Here is a 27,796-nt window from a genome sequence, read left to right on the forward strand (position 1 = left end):
CCGCTCCGCTCGGCTGCTCCTCTCTCTGCACTATGGGAAAGACGTCATGACGTCCTCCCATAGTGCACATTGTGGGAGCCGGAAGCCGGAGCCTCCGTCTCCGGCTGCTCTGCTCTGCCGGGCGCCCGCTGGTAACTGAATCTCAGCGGGCGCCCGGCAGTTAACATGCTGTTTCTACAGCAGGGGTAGGAGGCAGCGCGCCCCGTGCGATTGCACGGGTCGCCTGCCCCTAGAAACGGCCCTGGCAAGGCCTGTGGTCGTAAATGGCTACTGCATGCTTGAGCGGAACGGAAAGTGGGCAGACTTGTTCAGTCTCACATATGGGCAACAGTGCATCAAGTTACAGATAATCTGAATCTGGCCAATTCAGGTGGCCTCTCAACAAACAATACGTCGTATGGGCTACATAAGCAGAAGGCATGTCCGTACACCATTGTGATCTGCTGCAAACGGGGTAAAACCCCTTCAGTTTGCTCCGGAACACAGGAAATGGACAGTAAATGATTGGAAACGGGTCATGTGGTCTGATGAATAAAGTTTTCCAGAGCCGTAACTTTTAGGTGTCCTGTGCCAGAGAGAGCATTGGCGCCCCCCCCACCCAATTTTTTAAATAGGGACATAGGATAGTGCACCTGAAAAAAGGCCATGGCTTCATGGGGAAGGGCCAGGGAAGATATAGGGGGTACTCCTGGGGCAGATAGGAGGTGCTGGGGATAAAAGAAGAGGAAGCTACAAGTGAGAATGATAATAAACAGGAAAATTAGCAGGCCCAAACAGCGCCCCCTGCCCTGCGGTGCCCTGTGCCATGGCACAGGTCGCACTACCCTAGTTACGGCCCTGACGTTTTCTATGACACCATGCAGAAGGTAGGTTGAAGATATGGAGACAACAGCAGGAAAACATGGATTTTTTTTTGCAGCATCACAACTCTTCCAGCTGTTGATATAGATTGTATGTATGTATTTTGTAACTCATCAATGCCATATTGCAGTTCTAAGCCATGTAAAACTGGGCACAATCGCTAAACAAAAAAAAGCAAAAGATGCCACAGTGTTTGCGGTGCACTGAAGGACCTCACTATTGCAACTTTCACTTTACAAAATTACTCCTGGCTATATTACCACTGATGATCCAGAAGCCAGCTACACATGGTTATGGGACTTTATTTAATCTATCCCTAGGTACTGCGGTATTACAAAAGTTTTTTTTACTGTATTATCTTAAGTTAGGGCACAACATACTCCAAGTTTAAACTGCAATATAATAATTTTGCTTAGTAAATAGAAAGGTCATGCTGTACATCCACTGCTAATACTTTTGCCAAATGGAAATATTTCTCTACTGACTGCAAACTAAGCGCCTGACTCAGCAAGGAACGCAGTTGCGACGATTGTTGCGTTCTGCTGTGTATGCATCGCAGTGTGCAAACTAGCAATCGGTCGATTGTTGCGTTCTGCTGTGTATGCATCGCAGTGTGCGAACTAGCAATCGGTCGATTGTTGCGTTCTGCTGTGTATGCATCGCAGTGTGCGAACTAGCAATTGCTATAGAAACTGCATCTGAAGAGGCTAGGCAGACACAGTGCAGAGTGGTTGACAGGAAGTGCCTTTTGTGGGTGGTGACAGGGGGCGGCTGGGTGAACGCAGGCGTGCCAGTGCGTTTCAACGCCGTTGCAGGGGTGTGCATAAATTATCCACTGCGTGGCCATAAGCGGCCATAGCACTGATAGCGTGCGTGGCTGTTAGCAATTTCTGAGTAAGGTCAGGGCTTGTGCAAGTGTCATATGGGTCCGATATTACTCGATGTTACCGATTGTTTTGCTACGTTCCCCTAGTATACGGATGTAAGGGGAAGTGAGAGTCCTTATGTTCCAACTGCGGTGCGTGCGCATAAGCAAAATTGCGTTCAATAGTGAATCCGGCACTAAGGAAACTCCGCTTGAAGTAATAATTTCAGGTGGACATTTTCTTGAAGACTGTAGTACAGTACATATTAGGTGCGCTTGGCGAATGCATTGCACTATTGACTCCTTTCGGTGAAAAGAAAGCAAAATTACATTTTCCTCTAGCATTTAATATTTGGCTCGTCATCACAACTTCTCGCGGCGCCATCTTTGATAAGGGAAATGTGCCCCTTTTAAACATTAACTACGTTTGCAAAGTATAAGTGGACCTATGGCGTCACTCTCAATAGAATCACAAGGTAAATGAAATATAGCGGTTAGCACGTAACGTAGTAGCTTTAAATGGGTCACAAAATCAACAATGCCCACAAGAAATATGTCGCTGCGTTGCATGGATTACGTCACCTTCACATCAAGGGCGGAAGTGATGCTGGGGCGGTGTGAAGTGCTGCTTCTTTGGGACAGGAACCGGTAATAGTAGGTATGTGGTGTATTTCTTGTTACAGTCAAAACGGGTCATTAGGAGTGGGCTATAATGGGTAATTATAATAATTGTTCTGTTCTGTCTCCATTACCTGCTAGGTGGCATGTTCATGTATGAAATGTGTGGCTGCAGTCACTAGCATGTAACGGGTGCATTGCATATTAAGTGGCATATCCTGTATGCTTGCATTGCAGAGGTAGCGGATGTGGTAGGCACACAACTTACCTGCCATGTTGCTAAATGCTGCATATAGCAGGTGTGCTCCTCTTCGTGCAGATGTGTCCTCATATACCTGTCCCTTTTGCGCCATATGGCGTGATTTAGCCGCTCCGCCTTGGATAGCGATTGCCAGACTTTTTTCTTGAAGCTTGTGTTTTATTTGCATCGTAACAACATACAAAGTCGTTTATAGTGTTTGAGGTACTTACCAACTTACTTACGTATTTTTGTCGCTAAGGAATTTATATAAAGTTGCAGATTAAAGGGCATATTCAATGGGATGTGATTAATATACCGACACCGGAATCCCGATCAGCGTGGGAAGACATGACGACTGAATCCCGACATGGCTGGAGATGTCGACGGCAGAATCCTGACAGCCGTCACCCCGAACGTAAGAATAGCGGGGGCGGGCAGGTGTCCGTCGCGTTTGGGGGGGTTAGGTTTAGGCTCCAGACAGTAGGGGTTAGGCACCACCTGGAGGAGGGTTCAGTTTAGGCACTAAGGGGGGGTTAGGATTAGGCCCTTACTGGGAGGGTTAGTATCACGGTGCAGGAAAGGAGGGTTAGGGGGTAAATAGGGCAGAGGTCACTTACTGTTACCCTGTCGGGATTGTAAGCATCGGGATGCTGCTGTCAGTATATTGACAGCCGGCATCCCAAGTGTCGGGATATCCTACCCAACCCATATCAACTGGGGTGAGGTAAAAAAAAATCTTGCGCCCAATTTTGGTTTCACGTCGGTATGCACGCTCCCAATACCCGCAGTATCCAATAAAAAAAAGTGGTTGCTGGGTTTTCAGAGCTGAAAACCCCGCGCCGCGTAAAAAGATTACATTTAAAAAAATAGTACTTACCTATTTTAGGAAAAACAGACGTGCTCTGGAGGTGCTCAAAGACTAAACAAAAACCCTGCTCCTAATTGAATAGCAAAAATCCCTGCAGGAAAAACCCAGCAGGTGCAGGATTTTTGCTATTCTCGCACCTAATTGAATATGCCCCATAAGCATAGCAATTTGTAGTGGGGTCCCTCGTTTCGGACCTCCTGTCTTTTGCCTTTTTACCCAGATTAGCGACTGAGTTGCACACAGAGGCTACGTGAAATGCAGTGTCATTATTCAGTGTACCCGTTCATTGTACCTTTGTCATATAAGTAATAGTAGTGTGTTTTGAATCCCATAATACTCTTAATTTATTACTTATAGTCCCAGTTTTTTTCGGGACTCAAAAAACGTCCAGGATTGGCTTCCTTACTTAAGACTATATCGGACATAGACACATTTCTCCCTAGGAGTGAGCGCCAAATGCTGGGAGGAGCCAGAAATAGCTGCGCACAGTACAATGATTGCAAAGAATAACAAGTTTTGGAATATCATAAATGTTATCTCCAATTAGATGACCTATCAGGTTGTGCTCCTTGCTATATAGTTTTTTTTTATTTTTTTTATTAAATAATTTTACCTTTTGCACTATGTAACATGGACCCTTTTTCTCATCCATCGCTGATTTACCTTCCCCTATACTAATTGCAATTGAGCGGTGCCAGAAACATCATAACCTATCACAGGAGTATGCAACCTGTGGCACTCCAGTTGCTGTGGAACTAAACATGCCAGCATACCCTAACAGCAAAATGGTGGCAGGGGATGCTGGGAGGTGTACTTCCACAGCAGCTGGAGTGACATTGGTTGCCTACCCTTGACCCGTAGACTCTTCTGGATACTATACATTGCAGTAGACTCCTCAGATGTGGGAGTCTTTGGATAATCATGGCTGGTTTAATGATGAAGGATCGGGGTTAATGATGACTGACGATGGAAAGGATAACTTGGTAAACAGAGAACATGTTGTTATTCACATACGTACCTGCCCCATTGGAGCTTGCGATCTATGGCCCTGGTTCAGAGCTGAACTCTCTGCGCAGAACGCTCGCCCTGAATCAGGGCCGTCCTATTTAAATGTGGAGCGGCCTTATGGACGCTCGCATAGCTGTGGGTTGCCGCCCACAGCTTATGCGAGCGTCCATGATGATGGTCGCGATGGTCAAGACCATCGCGACCATCGGGCTTGCGGCGAGACCCTTGCGGTAGGGTCTCGCTGCCGCAAGCCCAGGAGTGATTTTGGCTCTATCAGAGCCAAAGTCATTACCACTGACATCATTACTGATGTCAGTGGGGCCGGACTCAGACGGTAGGCGTTCCCATGGGAACGCCTCCGTCTGGTCGGCACGCCCATCAAAGGGGGCGTGCTGCCAGTCACCATCGACAGCACGTCCCCTTTGGTGCGAGACCCCGAGCGACGTATTTCTCGTCGCTCACCGGGTCTCGCGCATGTGCACGATGGAGCTCCCTCCGTCGCGCGCATGCGCATTCTCACAACATCGACCCGCTTGCGAGCGAACTTTTGCTAGCGAGCGGGTCTGATGTCAGTTAACCTACCATTATATTTCTACTTCAGGGTCCATAGGGTATCCACAGGATACCTTGGGTATAGGTGTGACGTCAGTCGCAGGGCACCAAAGAGTTAAGCTTTCAGCCTCCCAGGATGCACTAGGTCCCCCTCCTATACCCCGCCCCCGGGCCAAGGCACCTCAGTTTAGTTTGGTGCCCGGCCGGAGTCGGGTGCACCTGTTGGAGTGGGGGCTAGAAGAGCCCCTGAAGCTTTTTCTTCATGCAGCTGTGGCTGCACATCTGGATGAACAGCATGGACAGTCAGTCCTGACGTCCATGCTGTCTTCCCTACACCCCGCCGGTACCAGAACGCCGGTACTGATCCGGGGATGCTGGTGGGCGTCTGGGGTCACAGCTAGCGGTGACCCCAGATGCTCCGGACCATGGCCGGATTCAAGGGGGACAGAGGTAAGCAGCGGGGTCCCGCGGTGGGTCCCCGCTGATCACATGGTCCTAAGTCCCCAGGCAGGGGGCTCCCTGGGGACTGGCTGCAGCGTGGAGCCAGGCGACCAACCTGCGCTTCCACTACCCCCTGGGACAGCGGACCGCAGCAGAGCGGTAGCGCTGCAGCGTCCCAGGGGTTAAATGCATGCCAGGGGAGCGCGCCTTCCCTGTCTCACAGCCGGCGCCTCCCCCGCTGCACACAGCCCTCTCTGCACTGTGCTGACTGGTCCTGTGTCAGCGCTCCTCCCCCAGGCCAGCTTCTCTCTGCTCCTCGGCGGCCATCTTCTCTGCAACGCATGGTGAACGCTGCTGGAAGTCTGGAAGGAAGCATCGTGGTCTGGGTCCCCCCGCATACCTCTCCTCCGCTGTGGCTCAGGTCTGTGTATGCAGCGCTGTGTCCTACCAGGCCCTGTGTCTGTGTAGTTGAGTGATCAGCGCTGTTAGTGCAGGAATTCTTATTTCTCTGCATTGTATGTGACTGTGCTAGCGCTGCCTGTAACTTTTCTTCTCTAAACTGTCAGCTTTATTACTGTCCCTGTTCTTTCTGCTAAAGCCCTTGCGGTGCGGTGCTGCAGGGTGGTCTCTCGCCTATTTAATACTTAATTGGTGAGAGAGGTCACATACGTGGTGCCATCATGTCTGAAAGTGATTTTCCCCTCCGGCTACAGTGTACCACGTGCAAAGTACCGTTAGCGGAGGGGGAGGGTAGCGCGGAGGGCCTTTGCCGGCAGTGTTTGTCCATGGCGCGGCCTATTACGGTTACAGCACCGGTACAGGAGCCGCCCTGGGCTTGTTTCGCTCAGGCGTTAACAGCTTTAGTGGGCCAGTTAGCTCCGCAGCCCGCGTTTACTCCGATGGGTTTGTCCCAGCAGTCTGTGGTGTCGTCACCCATGCAGGGGTTCCCACGACAATTGGTGGTACCCCACAGTCTCCCTATTTCCCCGCTCCCGGGTTCTCAGGAGCCAGCGTGGGTTAACTCCCTGACGAGTTCTGTACAGCACTTGTCGGATGTGTTGCAAGGGGAGTCTGTGATGCGGCCTCATAAAAGGCCGGTGGCGTCTCTGTCCGCTCCTTATGAGGATGACGAAGGGACGTCTGATGATGGGGAGATTCTGGATCCTTACGATCAGGAACCTCTCCATACTAAGGACGCTGATGCTAAGTCCAAAGTATATATTCCTGGACTTATTCGGGCGGTCCGCACAGCCTTGGTGATTGAGGACGAAGTTCCCCCAGCGGCTAAATCTAAGTATGCCTTTTTCAAAGATGTGAAGGGCGATGCCACAGTCTTTCCTCTTTCGGGTCAGTTGGTGGACCATTTAGAGGAGGCGTGGAAACAACCTGGCAAAAGATACCAGCCGCAGAGACGCCTGGCGGTGGCTTATCCGTTCGCGGATAATTATTTTGCTAAGTGTGAATCCCCTCCACAGGTGGATTCTCACGTGACCCGTCTTGTCCGTAGTGCCACATTGCCGATGCCATCCATGTCCTCCCTTAAGGATGCTACGGACCGCAAGGTAGAAATCTGCCTGAAGTCCGCTTATTCCCTTGCAGGGGGGGCAGCACGGCCGGCTATGGCCATTTGCTGGGTTGCCAGAGCGATGGAGCGCTGGGCGGATTCATTAGAGGCTTCTTTTGAATCCGACTGTCCGGCCGAACAGGCGGAGTTGATTGGCAATCTCCGTGATTCGGCCACCTACATCAACGAGGCGGCTCTAGACATTAGTACTCTGGTGTCTAGAATTTCTTCAGCAGCGGTAGCTGCTCGTCGCACCTTGTGGCTGCGATCCTGGAAGGCGGACGCATATCCAAGAAAGGTCTGGAAGCGTTGCCGTTTACCGGAGAAGTTCTCTTCGGTCCGGATCTGGATAAGATTGTGGCCACGCTGGCGGCAGCCAAATCTGCTTGTCTCCCGTCGGCCGCTGCTCCTTCTGGTTCTGGACCATCGTCCTTTCGGTCATCTAGGGCCCAGGGCAGGCCCAAACCACAGTCGTTTCCTCGACAGGCTGGCCCTAAGAAATCGGTCAAGCCCCGGAAACAGGCATGGAGTACCAGACGTCCGGCCCCCAAGCCAGATGACAAGCCTGCGGCCTGACGGTCCGGGTCTCCCCTTGGGGGATCCCAGGGTGGGAGGCCGCCTGCTGCAGTTCTCCCGGTGTTGGTCGTTCACTACGACAGACACTTGGGTTCTGGAGGTGGTCTCTCACGGGTACGCCCTCTCCTTCCGGCACAGACCCCCGGCTCGATTCTTCACCACGGGTCTACCATCAGACCGGAACAAGGCTACGGAGCTGCGGAAGGTATTGCACACTATGCTCCAGGCTGGAGTTATAGTGCCTGTTCCATTCTCCCAGAGGGGCCAGGGTTTCTATTCAAATCTATTTTTGGTACAGAAACCCAATGGGTCATATCGTCCGATTCTCAACCTCAAAGCACTCAACAAGTCTTTGCGGGTCCCGAAGTTTCGGATGGAGACCCTACGGTCCATCATTCTGGCGCTGGAACCTGGGGACTACATGGTGTCATTGGACATACAGGACGCTATGGCGGTCATGGCGGCTTCTCTGCGGCTGCAAGGAGTCCGCATGTTGCCGTACTTGGACGACCTGTTATTGGTGGCAGGATCTCCAGAGCTCCTGTTACACCACTTGGACCTGACCATTGCACTGCTGCAATGGCACGGCTGGCTAATCAACTGGCAGAAGTCCACTCTAATCCCGTCTCGGAGGATTCTGCATCTTGGAGCCTTATTGGACTCGGGACAGCAAAGGATCTTCGTGACGGAGGACAAGATCTCTGCTTTACAGTCAAGGGTGCGCAGTTGTCTGCACAGCCGCCGGGTGTCCTTACACTCTGCGATGAGGTTACTGGGCTCCATGGTGTCGGTGTTCGACATGGTGGAATACGCCCAGTTTCACTCCAGACCTTTGCAGCACCTGATCCTGTCCAAGTGGAACGGGCTGCCTCAGTCTCTGAAGTTCCAGACGATTGTGCTCACCCCGGAGGTTCGCCTGTCCCTTGCGTGGTGGTTAAAGACGACCCACCTCAACAAGGGACGTCCGTTCTGGGTTCCAAATTGGGTCCTGTTGACAACGGACGCCAGTCTTCGGGGCTGGGGAGCAGTTTCGGGTCCACACTTGTTCCAGGGCAGGTGGACGCCGACAGAAGCGGAGCTTCCAATAAATATCTTGGAACTCCGTGCGGTCTTCAATGCTCTCCTGCAGGCACAGCGGTTTCTCCAGGGTCACCCGGTGCAGGTCCAGTCGGACAATGCTACCACCGTGGCCTACATAAACAGGCAAGGAGGAACTCGCAGTCGGGCGGCTCTCGTAGAGGTCTCTCGGATCCTGGTTTGGGCGGAGCGCAATCTTCCGGCCATATCAGCGGTCTTCATCCCGGGAGTGCTAAATTGGGAGGCGGACTTTCTAAGTCGCCAGGACGTTCATCCAGGGGAATGGTCCCTGCACCCGGACGTTTTTCAACTACTGGTGGACAGGTGGGGTCTTCCAGAAATCGACCTCATGGCGTCCCGGCACAACAACAAGTTGCCGGTGTACGGGTCTCGCACAAGAGACGAAGGGGCGTCTCTGGTGGATGCTCTGTCCGTCCGGTGGACGTTCAGGTTCGCATACCTGTTCCCTCCGGTCTCCCTTCCACGGGTAATCCGGAAATTCAAACAGGAAGGAGGGACGCTCCTGTTGATAGCTCCCGCGTGGCCCAGACGGCACTGGTTCTCAGACCTTCAGGGTCTGTCTGTGGACAGTCCTCTGCTGTTGCCGCTACGACCGGACCTTCTGTCTCAGGGTCCTTGTCTTCACCCGGACCTGACTCGGCTGTCTTTGGCGGCGTGGCTGTTGAGACGGCCATGCTGAGGTCCTGGGGGTTTTCCAGCTCTGTGGTGCGTATCATGTTACGAGCTCGGAAACCGTCTTCCGCGAGGATATACCATCGCGTGTGGCATACGTTCTTCCAGTGGTGTCGACCGAGAGGTTATGCACCGCGGGAGTTTCGTCTGTCTCGGATTCTCGCCTTCCTGCAAGTGGGACTAGATCATGGGCTTCGCCTTGCTTCTTTGAAGGTACAGGTTTCGGCCCTATCTGTCTGGTTTCACCGTAGGATTGCTACAATCCCGGATGTGCGCACCTTTATGCAAGGTGTTCTCCGTATTCAGCCGCCCTTTGTTCCACCTGTGGCGCCTTGGGATTTGGCTGTGGTCCTGAGGGCTCTCCAAGGACCGCCGTTTGAACCACTGGGCTCAGTGGATATTAAATGGCTAACAGCTAAGACTGTTTTCCTTCTGGCCGTTGCTTCAGCCAGACGAGTTTCTGAGTTAGGGGCTCTTTCTTGTAGACCCCCTTTCTTGGTTTTTCATGGGAACAGGGCAGTGCTCCGCACTCGGCCCGAGTTTCTTCCCAAAGTTGTTTCCCAGTTTCATGTTAACGAGGAAATAGTTGTTCCGGCCTTTAAATCACCGGGTCTTTCCGTGGGTGAGGCCTCTTTGGATGTTGTGCGGGCCTTAAGGACTTATGTTGACCGCACTTCTTTGTTTAGGAAGTCGGACGCTTTGTTGTCCTCTATGGCTTCTGTAAAAAGGGTTGGCCTGCTTCAAAGCAAACTTTGGCAGCCTGGATCCGTATGGCTATTTCTGAAGCTTATCTTCATGAAGGCCTACCGGTCCCTCCTTCTCTGAAGGCTCATTCCACTAGGTCTGTGGGTCCTTCGTGGGCAGCTCGACGTGGTGCCTCGGCAGTTCAGATCTGCAAGGCTGCTACGTGGTCTTCTGTCCATACCTTCGTGAGGTATTACAGGTTTGACACCTTCGCCTCTCAGGATGCTTCCTTCGGGCGGCGGATTCTCCTTTCTGCACAGGAGCGTCCCCACCCTTAAAGGATACTGCTTTGGGACATCCCCAAGGTATCCTGTGGATACCCTATGGACCCTGAAGTAGAAAATATGAGATATGGTAAGAACTTACCCTTGTTATCTCTATTTCTACGAAGTCCATAGGGTTCCACAGGACTCCCGCCCTGTCGCACCTGTGCTGCAGATGGGCTTTGCTCTGGTCACCGGTTTTCCGTCTCCCTCTGGTGAGAATGTGATTCTTGTATGTGTCCAGATCTTTGTTCTCTCTCTTCCTTCTCCTCCTCCGGCCTATGGCTTGGTAACTAACTGAGGTGCCTTGGCCCGGGGGCGGGGTATAGGAGGGGGACCTAGTGCATCCTGAGAGGCTGAAAGCTTAACTCTTTGGTGCCCTGCGACTGACGTCACACCTATACCCAAGGTATCCTGTGGAACCCTATGGACTTCGTAGAAATAGAGATAACAAGGGTAAGTTCTTACCATATCTCATATTTTTTGGATTATGAGAGATAAGCGATGCAAACATGGAGAGAACATACAAACCTCTCAGATACTGCCCTGGGTGGAATCAAAGTCACAAATCCAGCACTGTGAGGCAGCAATGCTTATACACTTTTTTTGTGTATAGTCTACTATTATTTATTAGTTACCATATAGCAATGTTTTTAGAATTTGCGTTCTAGATTTTAACATATTTTTTTGAACCCAAACCTATATTGTTTATGGGTCGCTGTAATGCCCTGTGTATTGTATATAGGGCCTGATTCAGACCCAGCTGCAAGGCTGCGTTCGCACGCAGCCTGTCGAGGTGAAAATATGCTAATGACCGCATATGCAATATAATAGCAGCACAATAAGTAAACACCCAACACTACATAATGCCGCCTACTTCCCTTTATTTACGTTCTCGCAAGACAGAGAAAACATTGGAAACCTTCGGACCCTAATGTTTTTGTGTGTGTAACTAGACATTAGGATGTGTATGCCGTCGCAGAGGCCTAATTATGCATGCCCCTGAAACGGTATCTAGATGCTCAGGCACGCCTCCATTTCTCTCACCACCCCCCGTCACCACCCTCAAACGGTCACTTCCTGTCAATCACTGTATGAAGCCTCTGCATGCTCGCTGCGGTTGATTCCTAATCTCAGTGGCTGGTTCGCGCACTGCGATGCATGCGCAGAATGCAAACATCGACAGGCTGCGTGCGAACGGGTCTGAATCAGACCCATAGTTCACTAGGATGCGTCCTCTATTGTACATCAGTTGCTATCTGTCGATAGAATGTGTATCGGTCATCGGAATTCTCCTGTACTCGCTAGAATTCGCTACTGACCAATCAGAGGAGGAAATCTCATCTAATGATTATTGACTTTGCTTATTTAAAAAGACCATAATTTTATTTTATTGAGATTTTTTTTACTTTTAAAATATATTTTGAAGCAAGTCATGGTGGTCAGTAAATTGCTGTTTGTATGGTATATCAGTTAGTAGAATGCCTACTGTATTGTATATCAGACCACTTAAATGGACTTTCTGTAGAATACTGGCCAGAAGGAGCTGTATTGTTTGATTGCATCTCTTGAAATATAATAATTTTTTTGTGTATTTTCTAATACCCTGCTCACATTAGACAAACAACATCAATATATGTCTTTGAACACACCTTGCCTCATTTATAGTTAAGATTCTAGCTAAAGGGTGTTAATTTGCACCAGGACTAGCCATGTTACGATACTTTTGATACTTAATGGTCCTCCAATTTTGCAGTTCTATTGTTTTTGGGCGCCCATTAATTATCGTGCTTGTCGCGCCTAAAGTCCTGGTTAGGACTTCTTGCACATTTCTTCTCGTCTCCTCAGGAGGTGGTAAGCAGAAATGCCGGGGCCGGTGGCTATTGTGCCCGAAAGTAGCAACAAATTAATTACTCCGTCGGGCTTCCAGCACTTCTGGCGATAACAATTGAATCGCCCCCAATGAGCACAAATACAATTTTTATATATATTTTGCCTGCAGGGAAAATACTGGTAACTTTTACATGTAGCATACAGATACTGGGCAGCTTTTTTATTCTCCTCACTGAGGTTTAGGAGTATATTTAATAATGAGCGCGTTGCCAAAGCCATTGATCATCGGCGGCTTTGACCAATAGTTTTGAAAAGGCAATAGGAATAAATGCTAAACAAACCCGATTTAAGCCGCGTATGCACTAGACAATATTTTGAACAATGTCGTTCACTATATCGTCCAGTGGATACGTCAGCACCCAGCGATGCGCACTCCCGCTGGCCGTTGACTGTGTCGCTCATCATCTGCACCTGATGTCCTACATGATGATATTGTTTGTGGATGATGGAAGGTGCCGATATCACAAATGATATCGTTCAGTGTGTGTTCTCAATGTTGTTAAGAACATTGAGCTCGGCACTGCAGGGGAAACGCTAGACAATATCGCTCATGGAGCGAATCGTGTAGTGGATATGCGGCATTAGTATTAATTTCTATTGCTGTTTTAAATCCGTTGGTTGGCGGCTTTGACAGCCGTTGTAAATCTATTCCTTAAGGCAGTGGTTCCCAAACTGGGTGCCTCAGGGCACTTGCAGGGGTGCCTCGGGTTGGTGTTCCAGTACCATATAAAATAATTTTTAGTCAATATGATAGGCAAAACCAGTGCTAATGGCTAACTGCCCAAAGATATGTGGAGAAAAAGAAGCGTGGCCCTGTCAGCCACCACATAACTAAACCTAAGGGTGACATATGAGCACAATTTACTTCATTTCATTGTTGCTGAATTTCTCAATAAGAAACTTTTGGCCCAGGGGAGCCGTGGAAAAAATGCTGATACTCCAGGGCGCCATGATTTGACAAAGTTTGGGAACCACTACCTTAGGGGTATATTTACTAAAGTGCGGGTTTATAGAAGTGGAGATGTTGCCCATAGCAACCAATCAGAGTCTACTTATCTACAGAGGTTCCCAAATGCGGTCCTCAGGGCTCCCCAACAGTTCAGGTTTTAGAGAGATCCATGGTTGAGCACAGGTGACTTAATTAGTTCCTCAGTCAATTTGATTAACTATCTGTGCTCAGCCATGGATATCTCGAAAACCTGAACTGTTGGGAAGCCTTGAGGACCACGTTTGAGAACCTCTGACCTAGCACCTACTTGAAGATAATAGCTAGAATCTGGTTGCTATGGCAAACATCTCCACCTCTATAAACCCGCACTTTACTAAATATACACCTTAGAGTTGAGTTAGATAGAACATGCCCCCTCCCAATTTTAAATCTGTTCAAGCATTTTACATTTATCCTTCCCCTACAGAGCAACATGGGTTTTTCGAGGCAGAAAAGCTGGGTTTACTCCTAGCTTTGTATGAGGCCCACTGTGTGCATATATATACAAGTGGGTGTGTGAGCGCTGGTTGGCATAACATTGATGGACTCGGTGTGTTTTTTAAACTGTTCAGTGCACGTGTGTACGTGGGTAGACATGTTGACATGTGATATATTGGCCTGCGCCCCTGTCCACACGCACAAATTATATTCCATCTTGAGCCCCCCACCCACGTTATAAATCAATCTGAACCTCCAAACATATGGCTTGGAACCATCAGAACTTGTTCTTGGCCTTCATAATAGTGCTACACTCCTACATAGTGACCCTGATTGAATGTCTGTATGTGCGTGTCTGGGTGCAACAAGAGCTTCATGAAATGCTGTTATTGTCACCTCTCTAGGATGGGTGCTATTAGAGCATGCAATAAAGCCATTTTCTGGCTGCGAGAGTGCATTTCTCAGTGAGCGTGGTGACCTGGCTACCAGGATTCGTCCAGCTTGGAATTACAGAAGTATATATTGGAAACCGAATCTTCAGGTTGAAATATCAGGTGGAATTTGGAAAAAGGCCCTGTGTGTGTGTCAGGTAGAAGATATTATGGGAAGGAGAATTATTATTATTATTACCAGTTATTTATATGGGATGTAGTCGGCATCCCGGCGTGTGGGATGCAGACGGTCCAAATACTGGCACAGAAATCACGACAGGTCGGGATCCCGGCCCCAGTATCCCAATTGCCGGCATCCTGAAGATAATTATGGGGGTGTTAGGGGGAGGTTTGCGTTAGCTAGCGAGGTTAGGCATTAGGTGGAGGGTTAGGGTTAGGCACTGGGGAGGGAGAGTTATTATTAGGATACGGGGAGGGGGAGGTTAGGTTTAGGCACTGGGGAGGGAGTGTTAGGGTGGGGAAAATACTCACCTTTAGTTCTTATGGGTGTCGGGATTCTGGCTGTGGGGATGGCGCTGTCTGTATTATGAACAGTGGCATCCCAACAGCCGGGATTTCATAACCCAATCCATTTATATATTCTGCAGCACTTTACAGAGAATATTTGGCCATTCACATCAGTCCCTGCCCCAGTGGAGCTTACAATCTATATTCCCTAAGTAGAAAAAGGAGGGGGATTTAACCCCCTATTGTACCTCAGCACACTGAATAATACCTGCAACAATATATGAAGACTATATGGTCATAGAAATTCAGAGATATTAGTTGCATGCATTTGCAAATACATGGGAGGCTGCTGGGCCACGTCACGGCTTCTCTGTTACCAGCAGTCCCTAACACTAAGGGGTTCACGTCCGGGGCGCAGTGCACCCCAAAAAACGTCCAGCCCAGGGCATCACACGAAAATGGAAAAAGAGTGACAGTGCAGTGTAAAGTATAGCTGTGTGTGAGTAATCATTAAGAGGGGAATTCAATTAGAGGTGAAAAGCCATATTCGCCTGTTTTTTTGTGAAAAATTCACCTAAAAAAAAATTCGCCAAATTCAATTCCAGGACAATTTCGCCTAAGTGGAAACAATTCTCCAAAAATGATTCTCCAATCAATAGCTGGTGAAAAGAAATGCAAAATCTTTATTTTGGGGTGCAAACGTGGGGAAACAACTCAGACCCCTTGGGACAGCCCCCCCAAAGGACAATTACGCAAAAAATACAGAACTAAAACCTAAGAACACCCCGAAAAAGACATGTCATTTTTGGGGTGTAAATTTAAAAAGTGGGGGGATAAACATTAAAAGTAGCGAAAAAGACTTCTTGGGGGTCCACAAGTATGGGTCAGGTGTTTTTGGGATTGCAGGTGCAATGTGGATTTTTCAAATTTTTTAAAAGTTCACTTTAGAGACATAAAAACATGCTAGCACCCATTTTCAAGCACCCCAAATTTGACAGGACTACTTATTTTCACCAAAAAATACAGCTTTATGCCATTCTTCACCACTTTTACAGAAACGCTAATAGCAAGCAATTTACACAACTTAAGTACGCAAAATAGTTTTATTAGGGCTATTAGTACACATTTATATTGATTCCCTATGTTAGAGCATCTTTTTCTGGGGTACAGACTGATTTCCCCAATTCTTTCAGTACTTTTCACCTGTTCCGCATTCGCCTATTTCCGTGTTCGCCTGTTTTGCAATTGAATTAGGCGAAATGCGGGGACGAGCACGGAATAAATTCGCCTCTGAAACAGGCGAATGAAGCGAACAGTCGGACAGGCGAAAACTTCGCCTCTAATTGAATATGGCTCTAAGTGTGGAATGAGAGGTTAAAATATATGTGAAAAAATACATGAAAGCAACTATGTGTATTAAGTGGTGATGCCCTGAGGAGGCCCAGCCAGACCAGTCCCGGGGGCCCTACGCCCGAACGCTCACCCCAAATGTAAAATATACCAATTATAAGGCCTCATGATAAAGGCACATATATAATTTTGTCAAATGTAAGGCCTCATGATAAAGGCACATACATAAATGCATCCAAATTGAGAGCCAGGTTACCTGGGAGTCATCCCTGGGAACTCCAACTAGCACTACTAGAACCAGCATGCCCTACTAATGCTGGCTCCTTCATGCAACTCATAACAAACAAACAAAAATGGCAGCTGCTCAATCAATCTAGCAGTACTAATCAGGTGCATGAAAGGGAGGGGTCATACTAAGTAGAAAAAGGAGGGGGATTTAACCCCCTATTGTACCTCAGCACACTGAATAATACCTGCAACAATATATGAAGACTATATGGTCATAGAAATTCAGAGATATTAGTTGCATGCATTTGCAAATACATGGGAGGCTGCTGGCCCACGTCACGGCTTCTCTGTTACCAGCAGTCCCTAACACTAAGGGGTTCACGTCCGGGGCGCAGTGCACCCCAAAAAACGTCCAGCCCAGGACCACCCCAGGGCATCACACGAAAATGGAAAAAGAGTGACAGTGCAGTGTAAAGTATAGCTGTGTGTGAGTAATCATTAAGGGCCTGATTCAGACCCACTCGCAAGCGGCTGTCCGCTCGCAGGTGGGTCGATGTTGTGCACTGCGCATGCGCACGACGGCGGGAGCTCCGTCGTGCGCATGCGCCAGACGCGACGAGCGAAGGACTTTCCTTCGCTCGTTGTGTCTGATCAAAGGGGGCGTGCTGTCGATGTTGATTGACAGCACGCCCCCTTTGGTGGGCGTGCCTCCCTGACGGGGGCGTTCCCAAGGGATGTCAGTGGCGTTCCACTAGTGATGTCAGTGGGAGTGCTTTTGGCTCTGATAGAGCCAAAATCACTCCGGGCCTTGCGGTTGAAAACCTCAACCGCAGGCTCCGGCTCGCGGTCGCGATGGTCAAGACCATCGCGGCCATCAAACTGCACGCTCGTATAGGCTGTGGGTGGTGACCCACAGCTATACGAGCGTCCAGGAGGACGCTCCATAATTATGGAGGGCGGCCCTCATTCAGAGCGTGCGCTCTGCTCAGAGCGTACGGCTCTGAATGAGGGCCCAAGTGTGGAATGAGAGGTTAAAATATATGTGAAAAAATACATGAATAATAAACAAACATAAAAGGTGATGTGAAAAGCAACTGTGTGTATTAAGTGATGATGCCCTGAGGAGGCCCAGCCAGACCAGTCCCGGGGGCCCTACGCCCAAACGCTCACCCCAAATGTAAAATATACCAATTATAAGGCCTCATGATAAAGGCACATATATAATTTTGTCAAATGTAAGGCCTCATGATTACTCACACACAGCTATACTTTACACTGCACTGTCACTCTTTTTCCATTTTCGTGTGATGCCCTGGGGGGGTCCTGGGCTGGACGTTTTTTGGGGTGCACTGCGCCCCGGACGTGAACCCCTTAGTGTTAGGGACTGCTGGTAACAGAGAAGCCGTGACGTGGCCCAGCAGCCTCCCATGTATTTGCAAATGCATGCAACTAATATCTCTGAATTTCTATGACCATATAGTCTTCATATATTGTTGCAGGTATTATTCAGTGTGCTGAGGTAAAATAGGGGGTTAAATCCCCCTCCTTTTTCTACTTAGTCTGACCCCTCCCTTTCATGCACCTGATTAGTACTGCTAGATTGATTGAGCAGCTGCCATTTTTGTTTGTAATCTATATTCCCTGTCACATGTACACGCACATACTTACACACCAGGGTTCATTTTTGTTGGGAGCCAATGAACCTATCAGTATATGTTTGGAGTGTAGGAGGAAACCAGAGTACCCTAAGAAAACCACAAAAGCAGAAGGAAGAATATACAAACTCCACACAGTTAAAGCCATAATGGAAAATGAGCCCACGACCTCAGTGCTGTGAGGCAGTAATGCTAACCACACCGTCTGTGCTGCCCAATTCATATGAATATAATGGAGGGCTTGACAAATCACAGTTGCCATGGTGACTTAAATGTGCACGGTGTCCTCTTCCTCTTTTCCTGAACTGGAGACAGGAGCCAGGTAACAGCTCTTTCCCTACTGCACCTGAGGGAGCCATTAGAACCAGTCTCCGCATTTAGCTCTCCCTGAGTTATCTTTAATCTGTACAAACCTTCTGTTCCTGAAGCTGGGCATACACATCCAGATAAAATGCCTGCCAGACTGTCAAAGCTTTTATCTGGCAGCCTGCCAGCCCGCGGATGAGCGCGACATACACTTTGAGATATCTCGCAGTGTATTCGCCCCGACATCTGCGCTCCGCCCCCTGGGGGAGGAGGCATTTCCCTGTTCCTTCCATGGGAAGGAAATGTCTGTCTGTTGGCCGCGGCTGGGCATTCACTGCCGATGCGGCCGACATTTTAACTCCTAAATATCGCATCGGATGGGCAAGCTGGACAATCCAGCATGACCGGCCGAGCGATATTTAACCCTCTGTCGCCCGCACACACACTACAATTATCGGGGAGTTCCGCAGATATTAGGCGGATCGATCCGATAATTGTACCTTGTATAACCAGCAGTAATAATCTGTCTAACACCCCTCACACGATCTAACATTTGGCACTGATGTCTGTAATCTCTGTCCTCTGCCAATTCCAGAACTGCATACTTAACCTGTATACCCCTGGTACTAGCCTGGATTACCTTGGATAATTTATATACAGAGATGTTACCCTGAGCTTTCAGCACTCCGGAGAGAGCACATAAAACCAATTTTGCAAACCACTATTATGTCCCAAATGTTATAGGTGCTGACTAATGCTGGTGTCTACATTTGGTAGAATATTCTGCACTCTGCCTGTGTACACACATTTTCCCTGGCTACTTGGAAAGGATCAACTAGCTGCTAATGTCTTAAATTGTTTGTCGTAGGCTTTCCCTGAAAAGTCAGGTGTGCAATAGATTGCTTTGAATACCACTGAATTATTTCAAAAGCTGGGTACACACTAAGACGTTGTCAGCACGATATATGGCGTTTCCAGCCGAATTGGAACGACATATCGGCCGCATTGCTCATTGCGTACGAACAATATGCGCGCTCCCTTGGCCATGGTGACATCGTCTGGACGGCCGTGCTGCACATCCAACCGGACTATATTGCAAGTGGGCCAGTTACAGGTAATGAAGGACAGAACGAGGTACTGCTGCGTCGTTCATTACCTCGTTCTGATGTGTACCCAGGATCTGATATGTTGGGCTGACGTATCGGCAGGTTACACATTGCTCAGAGTTTACCCAGCTTAGGTATTGCACTTCTGCAATGCGATAAACTCGCTGCACACTGCTCCACTATTATAGCATGGCGGATTGCAGAGCAGGGGTGGGAAGTTCATGTTCTCCTTTCCACCATTATACATCCACTTTGGAAAGGCAGTGCACTACAGCCATGGAGATCATGGATCTAAATGACGTCTCCTGTCAGATGTGGAACAGAAGAGACACCGATTGCCTTAATAGTATTCTTATTACAATTTTTGCAGAAATGCTTTGATAATTGGTAAACTGTGTATTTGTTTGGGAAACTAATATGAGGGAGGGATTATATAGCAGACATGCACGGCGAGGTCGAAAAAAGAAAGAAAGACCAGATGCACCATACAGCGCTTCATTGCTAAGGAAAGATGAAGGGCTGGTTAAGCCCTAAACAGTGGGGAGTGACAACAATTCCATGAGCAGAATCAATATTCATGCTGTCAATTTAGTATAAGCTAAAGGCAACCCTGAGAGCTGAATCCCCTGGTGCAGCCCACAAGTTTTATGTCTCTATGGTCTGTTCCAAATGGTCAACCTCTATTCAGAGACACTGGGAGTCTTAATGAATCGAATTTTAGTATTTAATGTTTGTGAGATTGAATGCATCTGTTTTTTTTTTTTTTCCCTCTGATGTCCCAGGTGAATAAAAGTGGGAACATACTTGTGCGACCGGCAATCGCTCCTATGTCCAGGGAGATTGCATGATTGCCGGTACACACTGCAGCGATTAATGAAGGACGGAACAATCACATGTTCTGTCCTTCATTAACATGCATGGCGCCACAAGTGATATCGTCAAACCTGACGATATTGCATGTGACCGCAGGAACGCGCATATCCTGCCTAAACACTGCACGATTTGCCGTTCCGATTTGGCCAAATCTGAACAACATTGCTCCAGTGTGTACCCGGCATCAGAGACTTCTCCGCTATGTGTGTGCCTGCCTGTTCATCACTGTATCTAAATCTATGCATAGTATAAAATAGTCCTTGGTAGGCGTCTGTCTGTTTGTTAGAGTTAATCTCGAGAACCACTGGATGGATTTTGATGCAGATTTCACTATTCTATAGAGCATTTATGGAGAAGGGAGCTGAGCAGATTTTAATGAAGCAAGTCAATGAAAAAATGGACGTCCGAGCGCTTTCTTGTCTTACGCTGCCTAAACCGTTAAAGATAAATCACAACAATGGACTTTATTTTATACCATGTAGAGATTAATACGGATTATCCAGTTTCTCCACATAATCTGATGTAAACCCAATTTACTGATACAAATGTTCAGTTTTTCACTTTCTTTACCGTTCCTATTCCATTTATATAAAAAACGATTCTTTCATTTCAAACGAGTCCAATTCCCGGTAAGAGTCTGCTTTGGCATGACAACAAATAAAGCGCAGGGACAGACAACGTGGCTGGAGTTTTCTCAAGGACAACTTTACGTGGCCCTTTTGCATGTCACGTCAAAACTAAATCTTTTTGTGTTGACATCAGGAGGAAAATGACTAATGTCGTATACGAGGTAATCTTATAAAGTTTTTAGGCAAAAAAACACTGTCGCCGTTAATTCAAAATGGTTCCCGCACGCAGATGGGACGGGTCGCTAGTAAAAACTAATTGAGGTGATCCCACATCGCAGTACATCGTCTGTACTCTATGGGATGTCTTCTGCAGGGATAAAGATGTTTGCATGCCATATATTAAGCTGGTTTTCTCTTAGGTGACTAGCTCTTTGTACGTTTCTCTTGCAGCAAGATGTGGGCACCATCACTGTTCTTGGTCTTGTGTCTCTGTTTCTCTTCGGCGAATGCAGATTCGAAAGCTGTCACAATGTCCCTGACTACAAAGTGGCCTTTCACATCCTTACTACTGGAGGCCAGGTGAGATCTGAAAGCTTGTTTAGCAGACCACATAGAGATCATTAATGTAGAAGGAGTATAGATAATTGTACCAAATAGATTCAAATAGAAATAAAAATATGTTTATGATGTGATGATACAGTGGGCAGTTTTGTTTCTGCTACCGTTTTTATTTTGTTCTGAAGTACAAAAAAAACGAAGTAAAATTCAAATCTGTGTCACAAGTGAACTTTTTTTATAGTGATTTTGGAAATCTTTTTGGGAAAGGTTAACATGATTTTCTTTTGTCCAATCGTATGGTGTGTTCCTGTGACCTCACGCCCTCCCTTTACTTACCTCCGATGGCTCATCCACTGCTGTCTATTCACTAAGCCTTGGAGAGAGATAAATTGGAGAAAGATAACTCCCAGCCAATCAGCTCCTGTCAGTTTACAAGCTGTGTTTGTAAAATGACAGCTGATTGGCTGGGACTTATCTTTCTCCATTTTGTCTCTCTCCAAGTGAATAGACCCCACTATTACTTTTGCTACATGAAACAACCTAATTAAAATATCCATGCACTTACATACATTTTTATCTTTTATTAAAGTTGTTTAGCTATTATGGGGTCTTCTATTTCCAGTGAAAAGCAATTTGCTTGCATTCCTCCATTCCTAATTGCTTTCTCTGTAGGGTGCATCCAAAGCCACTTGTCAGATACTCTATGCCAATCTTTTACAAGTAGCACAGAAAGAAATCTCGCCATTGCCCCAGGCCCTGTAATAAGATTGTTTATTGGTGTCACATAATGCGGAACATTTGGCTGCATTGTAGTTCCTTATATTGCTACTACTCTGCTCCAAGTGTCAGGTTCTGCTGACCATCCTGACCTTTCTGTATAAGCATTACTGCACGGACACCTAGCTCCTGTGTCCCTTCCTTGCTCCTTTCCATATCATAAAAGTAGTGTCTAGTTTGCTTATCTTGTTCTAGTTCATGTTCCAATGGAAGCAGGAGCTAGTGCCAGATGAGGAAAACATAAAACAGCACTTCGTTTGCAAAACTGGTTGTAGTGTGATAAGTCCTTTTCTATACTCTTCACCGGCACACCAATAGCACCCTCTCTGTTCACTAATACCCTGTGACACCCCTGGGGCATGAATCACTATGGTTTAGTGATGTCAGTGGTTCATATTAAATTAATAGGCTTCATGAAACTATTGGTTTGGTCCACAATTCGCCACCTCCACATTGAGTAGATAAGAGGTGTGATATGTTTAGATGTGCCAGCATTTCGGTAACACTATTTGTCCTATCCCTAACCATAACCCCCCCCCCCCCCCGTGAGGGGTCTCAGCCTAGCCACCCCACAATGCAGGCTTTCACAGGCCCCTACAAATGTATCTTCCTGCCGGGGTGCATAAGCCAAAGGTTCCAACCCCAGAGCGAACAGTAGCGGGGATCTAGGGAATCCCCAGCTCCTTAATTTATTAACCTCAGTTTTATTTTTTATTTGCAGTGAAATTATCCGATTCATTTGATTTTTAAATTATGTTGTCTCTACTCATTACATCTTTAAGTGTTAAATCATTCATGGGATGGGAAGACGCATTACAAGGCACCTTGCCATGCAGTGCTAACCTTGGCCAGTGCGTGTATTGGTGATTGGTGTGGGTCACAGTGAGTGCTGGTGGATACTCAGATATTTCTACCTCTTAGAGACTTCTGTCTTCTTCCACAGTGAATTTCTTTCTGAAGAAGGACCCGATAAGTTCTGGACTTTCGTAGATGAAAACCAAGAAGTGGATGATCAAGGTAACAAAGCTTCAGAAATATAAAACCTGTTTTCTCATTAGCAAGAAACACATCTGGGTTTTATTCTCCGTTTTAGCAGCAAATTGCTTAGAACTTAAGGTGCCTGCGCACTAGACTCGCAAACCATGGGATGTCGTCAACGATTTTCCTTCATCTCCCTGAGAACTCCTCTGCACTCCCGCACATACGATATTGTGTGTGAAACTGTGCAATCTGACCAATGACCTGACCAGTGACCTTAATCTTGTTAACGAAATTGCCAGATCTTACTGCATGTAGGTAAGATCTGAGGATACGACAAACTTCTCGCGGGACCGGGCATCGGGATTGTTATCGTTCGTGGACACTACACGATTTGCACGATATGTCTTTCCGATGCGTCGAAATCGGACAAATCGTGCAAAAAAATCGTGTGTAGGCACCTTTAGTTTCAATGTGCAATGAAAGATTGTGGGGAAGATGTATCCAGCATTGGCGATAGAGAAAGTGGAGAAGTTGCCCAAAGTAACTATTCACCTTCCAATTGTCATTTATCTAGAACAGTCTTTTAAATAGAAGTTATAAGCTGATTGGTTGCTTTGGTCAACTTCACTTTATTGCTCTTCAAGGCTTGATACATCTTGACCTAAGTCCACTTACAGGGTATATTTTGCAATTATAACCATTAATATTATGTCTAATATACTATGAATGCCTAGGTTAAATATCCTAGGACTGATTTAGAGTAGGGAGCAAAGCAAAAAAAAAGGATTAACTTTGCCCCTGGACAAACCATATTGTAATGCAAGGGGTGCAAATGCATTTATTTACTTTTTCTTCTTCAGGGTCCATAGGGATCCACAGGGATACCATGGGGATAATGTGGTTGGAGTAATCCAGGCACCAAACAGTTAAGCTTTCTCCCAGGATGCCTCACGGTCCTCCTCCGGCCACAGGCATTCAAGTTGTTCGTTTGGTACGGCAGGAATCAGACGCACCTTTGTAACAGTCCTAATGTTTTATTTTATTTCAATGTTTTTGACTGAGCATCTGTATTAAGATGCATGCACTGCAAATCCATCTACCTTCACTGGGCCGCAACACCAGTAACGTCTCTGGTGATTTTGACGGGTCACGGCAGAGCTTTCTAGCAGCGATGCTGGGTCCTGGACTGCAACCAGAGGCACGGAGATCTGCGGTAAGGTGATTCCTCGCTTACGGGGAACGCGCGCAGCAATCCTTCCGGCGCTGGAGACGCACCGGAAGCCGTTGCAGTGTGATCTGCACCCTCACTAGACCACCAGGGCCTTATTGTCTGACGTCGGGGATTGACAGCAGACGCTTTTGTTGCCATGAGGCCAGTGTACCCGGTTGGTTGATGTAGCTTAGGGGGGTAGAATCTTCCCCGGCAGCTCCTCCTCTGACCCAGACGCAGATTCATCAAGGGTTTTCCCGCATCTAGGACACTCCTCATACCCGCCTCGTGCATATGAGACGTACACAGTCCACTATTGATGCTCTGTTGAAGTGGTTTGGTCTCAGGAGGTTTTGGGTCAGTCTGCCTGTATACCTCTCCCTCGGGTCAGGTATATGATTGCTCTATATCCTACCAAGTCTCGTGTTTGAGTAGTTGATACATGGTCTTTGGCAACTTAATTGCATATGCATTGTATGTGACTGTTAGCTAGCTGCTGTGTTGTTACTGCCTTTATTTTCTGACTGTCAGTTATATCACTGCTTTTTCTCATCATTCCTCTGTTCCAGGTGTGTGGGTGTTTTCCTTTTGTACTTCACTTTTCACTTTACATGTATTTGTGAAGGCTGTCGCATTACATTGCATTGTAACCTTTATAATTTATGTCAAAAAGTAAAGAGAAGCAGGAGGTGGAAGCCCCTGTGCTGGTTTCATGTAAATGCTGTTTGGCGGGGTTGTCCCCTAGGACTTTATAAAGGATGGTTTGTGTGCTGTCTGTTATAAAGAACCACCTCACCAGTCCAGTCTACCAGCCCCTGTACAGGAGATCTTGGATGTCGTCCTTGTCTCGGTTATGACGCAGCTAGAGGATCGTTTGGCTATACTCACACTGCTTCCTTTAATGGGATACCCACAGCATGCTATGTTTGCCCATCCTATACATCCTTCCTTGGTGGAGGTTTATGCCCACTCAAGTCAGAGTATGGCTCAGTCGGCTGTTGCAAACAGAATGGTAGTCACTAAGGCGCCTAAGCGGACGTTATCTTTTTATCAGTCTGCTCAGCATGTAGATTCAGACGCATCATCGGAGGAATTTGATAAAGCGCCGGGTTCTTCTCCAGAGTCTAGTTCGGGAGAGGAGGATCGTTCTTCTACAGTGGATGTTCCTTCTACAGTGGATGTTCCTTCTACAGTGGATGTTCCTTCTACAGTGGATGCTGCAAGAGAAAATAGTATTTTTGGTCAACTTACCGTTGAATCCTTTTATCTTTAGCAGGCTGGGGAACACAGCGATCCCTTCCTCACGCTCAGTCGTGCAAGGTTTTAGTACTTGAACGTCTTTTTCCCTACTGGTATGTTTTGTTCTAAACCGTTTCACAGGGTTCCTGCTACTCCTCTACGGACTCTTTTAAAGAAGTACTGGAATTGTGGGATTGCAGTGGGGAGGAGTTTAGGATTTAAAGCTACAGTTTCATTAAGTGGCCACTCCAGCCCCAACCTACAATCCCCCATTGCCTAGTGGGCCTGCTTAAGAGAAAAGGATTCAATGGTAAATTTACCAAAAATTCTATTTTTTATACACCCCCCAATTTAAAAAGAACATTTATTTTACACAAAAAACACTTACTTTCTATCATTATATGACTGTTTTAGAAATATGCATATGACAGCCATTTGACACAATTTTAGAACACCAAATACTTTCATTAGGGCCACTAATACACTTCTATACTGTTATCCTATATCTCTTTGCCTTATTTTGGGTCACAGGCAGATTTCTCCGATTTCACCTATACTTATTGCGGGTAAAAATTTGGAAGGATTTTCTTGCGAAAGCCGCTTCACAACTTTTGTGATTGAATTGCGTGCATAGACGCGAGAAGCGGAATTCACTTAGGAAGGATGCGAAAACTTAGTGCAACAAGAATTACCGCATTATCGCGGCTAATTTAAATACCCCCTTAAAGTGTGCAGAGAAATTTAGATATGAGAGAGTAGCTTCTTAACCCAGTTGTAAGTTGCAGCGTAAAATAAAACTGTCCAGCATTTGTGGGCTACATGCAAAAGCAGCCAGTATTTACCTAGCATGCTAAAGAGAGAAATCCATTTTTTTTTGCTTTGGACCCAACTGTAAATCAGCACCTATAAGTCTAATTGTAGTACATTTGTATCAAGTACCTTTCCTGCTGATTCTCTTACTTCATGGTGGTATATGCAGTTCTCTGTCTGCTCCATCAAGTCATCTGACTGACGTAAGTGGTCTAAACTGAGATGTGAGAAAAGTCATTTGCACTAATCAGTTCTGGGGTAAAGGTAAAGGTGAAGTATTTACAGCACAGGTGAATGCTGGATGCACTCAGCTAGACAGTGTACCTACTAAATGTTTACAGATAGCATAGTATTTATGATTACAGGTGGTGGTTTAATTCGCTCTGAGGTAATAATAAACAGATGTGCATTTAATCAGCATGTGGTACAGTAGTGTCATATGATTTTGACTTTGCAGCTTGCAAATGCATTCCATTAGCATTACATGTACATTGTCTGGATCACATTCCCTGCATGCTTTGCTGAATTTCAGGGGTTTTGTTTCATCTGGTTCTTCTGTCTGATGTTTCTTGCTGCATAATTGTTCAGAATTTTTATAGATCAAAATACTATATAAAAAAAAAAAAGCCTTAATTTTTAATACTTTGTATCTTGAAAGTCGGTGGATGCAATCAGCATCATTAAGCTGTTTAGGCAGACCATGAATGTTTTTGCTGGATGGAACAAAAGAGTTAAGACTGGGCAAAGTCCAGGATCTAGGTTGTCAATGCATCTATAAAAATGACTGCTGTCAGCTAGCTATTGGGAATAAACATCTTTCCTGGCTCCTGGTTCTCACTGGCCGACTCCTAAATCATCCTTTTTTTTTCACTTCTTTTAATCCACCTCTTAAAGCCAATTTTCTGGGTTAATGTTGCATCGCTTTTTGACACACACATTCTAGGTCAGTGTTAGGCAATGTGTGCTACTCCAGCTGCTATGGAACTGCACATCCCAGTATGCCCTAACAGCAAAACTGCTGCAAGGCTTGCTGGAATGTGTAGTTCCACAGCAGCTGGAGTGCCGCAGGTTGCCTTCCCCAGTTCTAGGTCACAGGGATGTGTTGATGTGAAATATTTAGTTTCTGATGATTCATTTTATAAATGTTGCCATTTGCATATTTAAACACTGCAATAAACTTTTTAAGTCTTAATAGCGATAAGCATATACTACCAGTTGGAAATCTATGTACATTTGTGTATTTTTTTATCTTTTTTAAATTGTACCACTAACCAGTTTTTATTAACGCAGGTTCTGATTCCGCTAACTATAATTTATTGCTGAGCCGTGTTGGCCGACACCTTACACCCGTCCAGCTGAACCTGCTGAAGTTTGCCCTGTCTCTTCGCTCTTACTCGGCTACTGTGCAGACATTCCAACAGGTTTGTATCCTAGGGACCCACATACTGTAGAGACTGCAGATTCCAAATGCTGATGTCTTATATGCAGGGACTACTATGTGCTTCGTTTCTATCTCTTCCTAAACTATAGGATTTTAAATACTTG

General features: G+C 46.8%; 1 protein-coding gene across 2 annotated transcripts in view; it reads left to right on the top strand.

Annotated features, from left to right (window-relative positions):
* Positions 1–2,294: 2,294 nt before the first annotated feature.
* UGGT1 (UDP-glucose glycoprotein glucosyltransferase 1) overlaps positions 2,295–27,796 on the top strand; it is a 131,317-nt gene continuing 105,815 nt past the window's right edge. Inside the window, exons 1-4 of one of the 2 annotated variants that reach the window (XM_088473834.1) lie at positions 2,295–2,384; positions 21,127–21,255; positions 22,955–23,028; positions 27,542–27,672. In XM_088473834.1, coding sequence (XP_088329960.1) covers positions 21,131–21,255; positions 22,955–23,028; positions 27,542–27,672 — 330 coding nt within the window. In that variant the 5' untranslated portion in view covers positions 2,295–2,384; positions 21,127–21,130. Of the gene's footprint in view, positions 2,385–2,405; positions 2,443–21,126; positions 21,256–22,954; positions 23,029–27,541; positions 27,673–27,796 lie in introns of those variants that run through there. The other variant, XM_088473835.1, reaches the window with a different exon arrangement.

Source organism: Taudactylus pleione, unplaced genomic scaffold, assembly GCF_031769625.1.
Source record: "Taudactylus pleione unplaced genomic scaffold, aTauple2 ptg000142l, whole genome shotgun sequence".
Taxonomy (NCBI): Eukaryota; Metazoa; Chordata; class Amphibia; order Anura; family Myobatrachidae; genus Taudactylus; species Taudactylus pleione.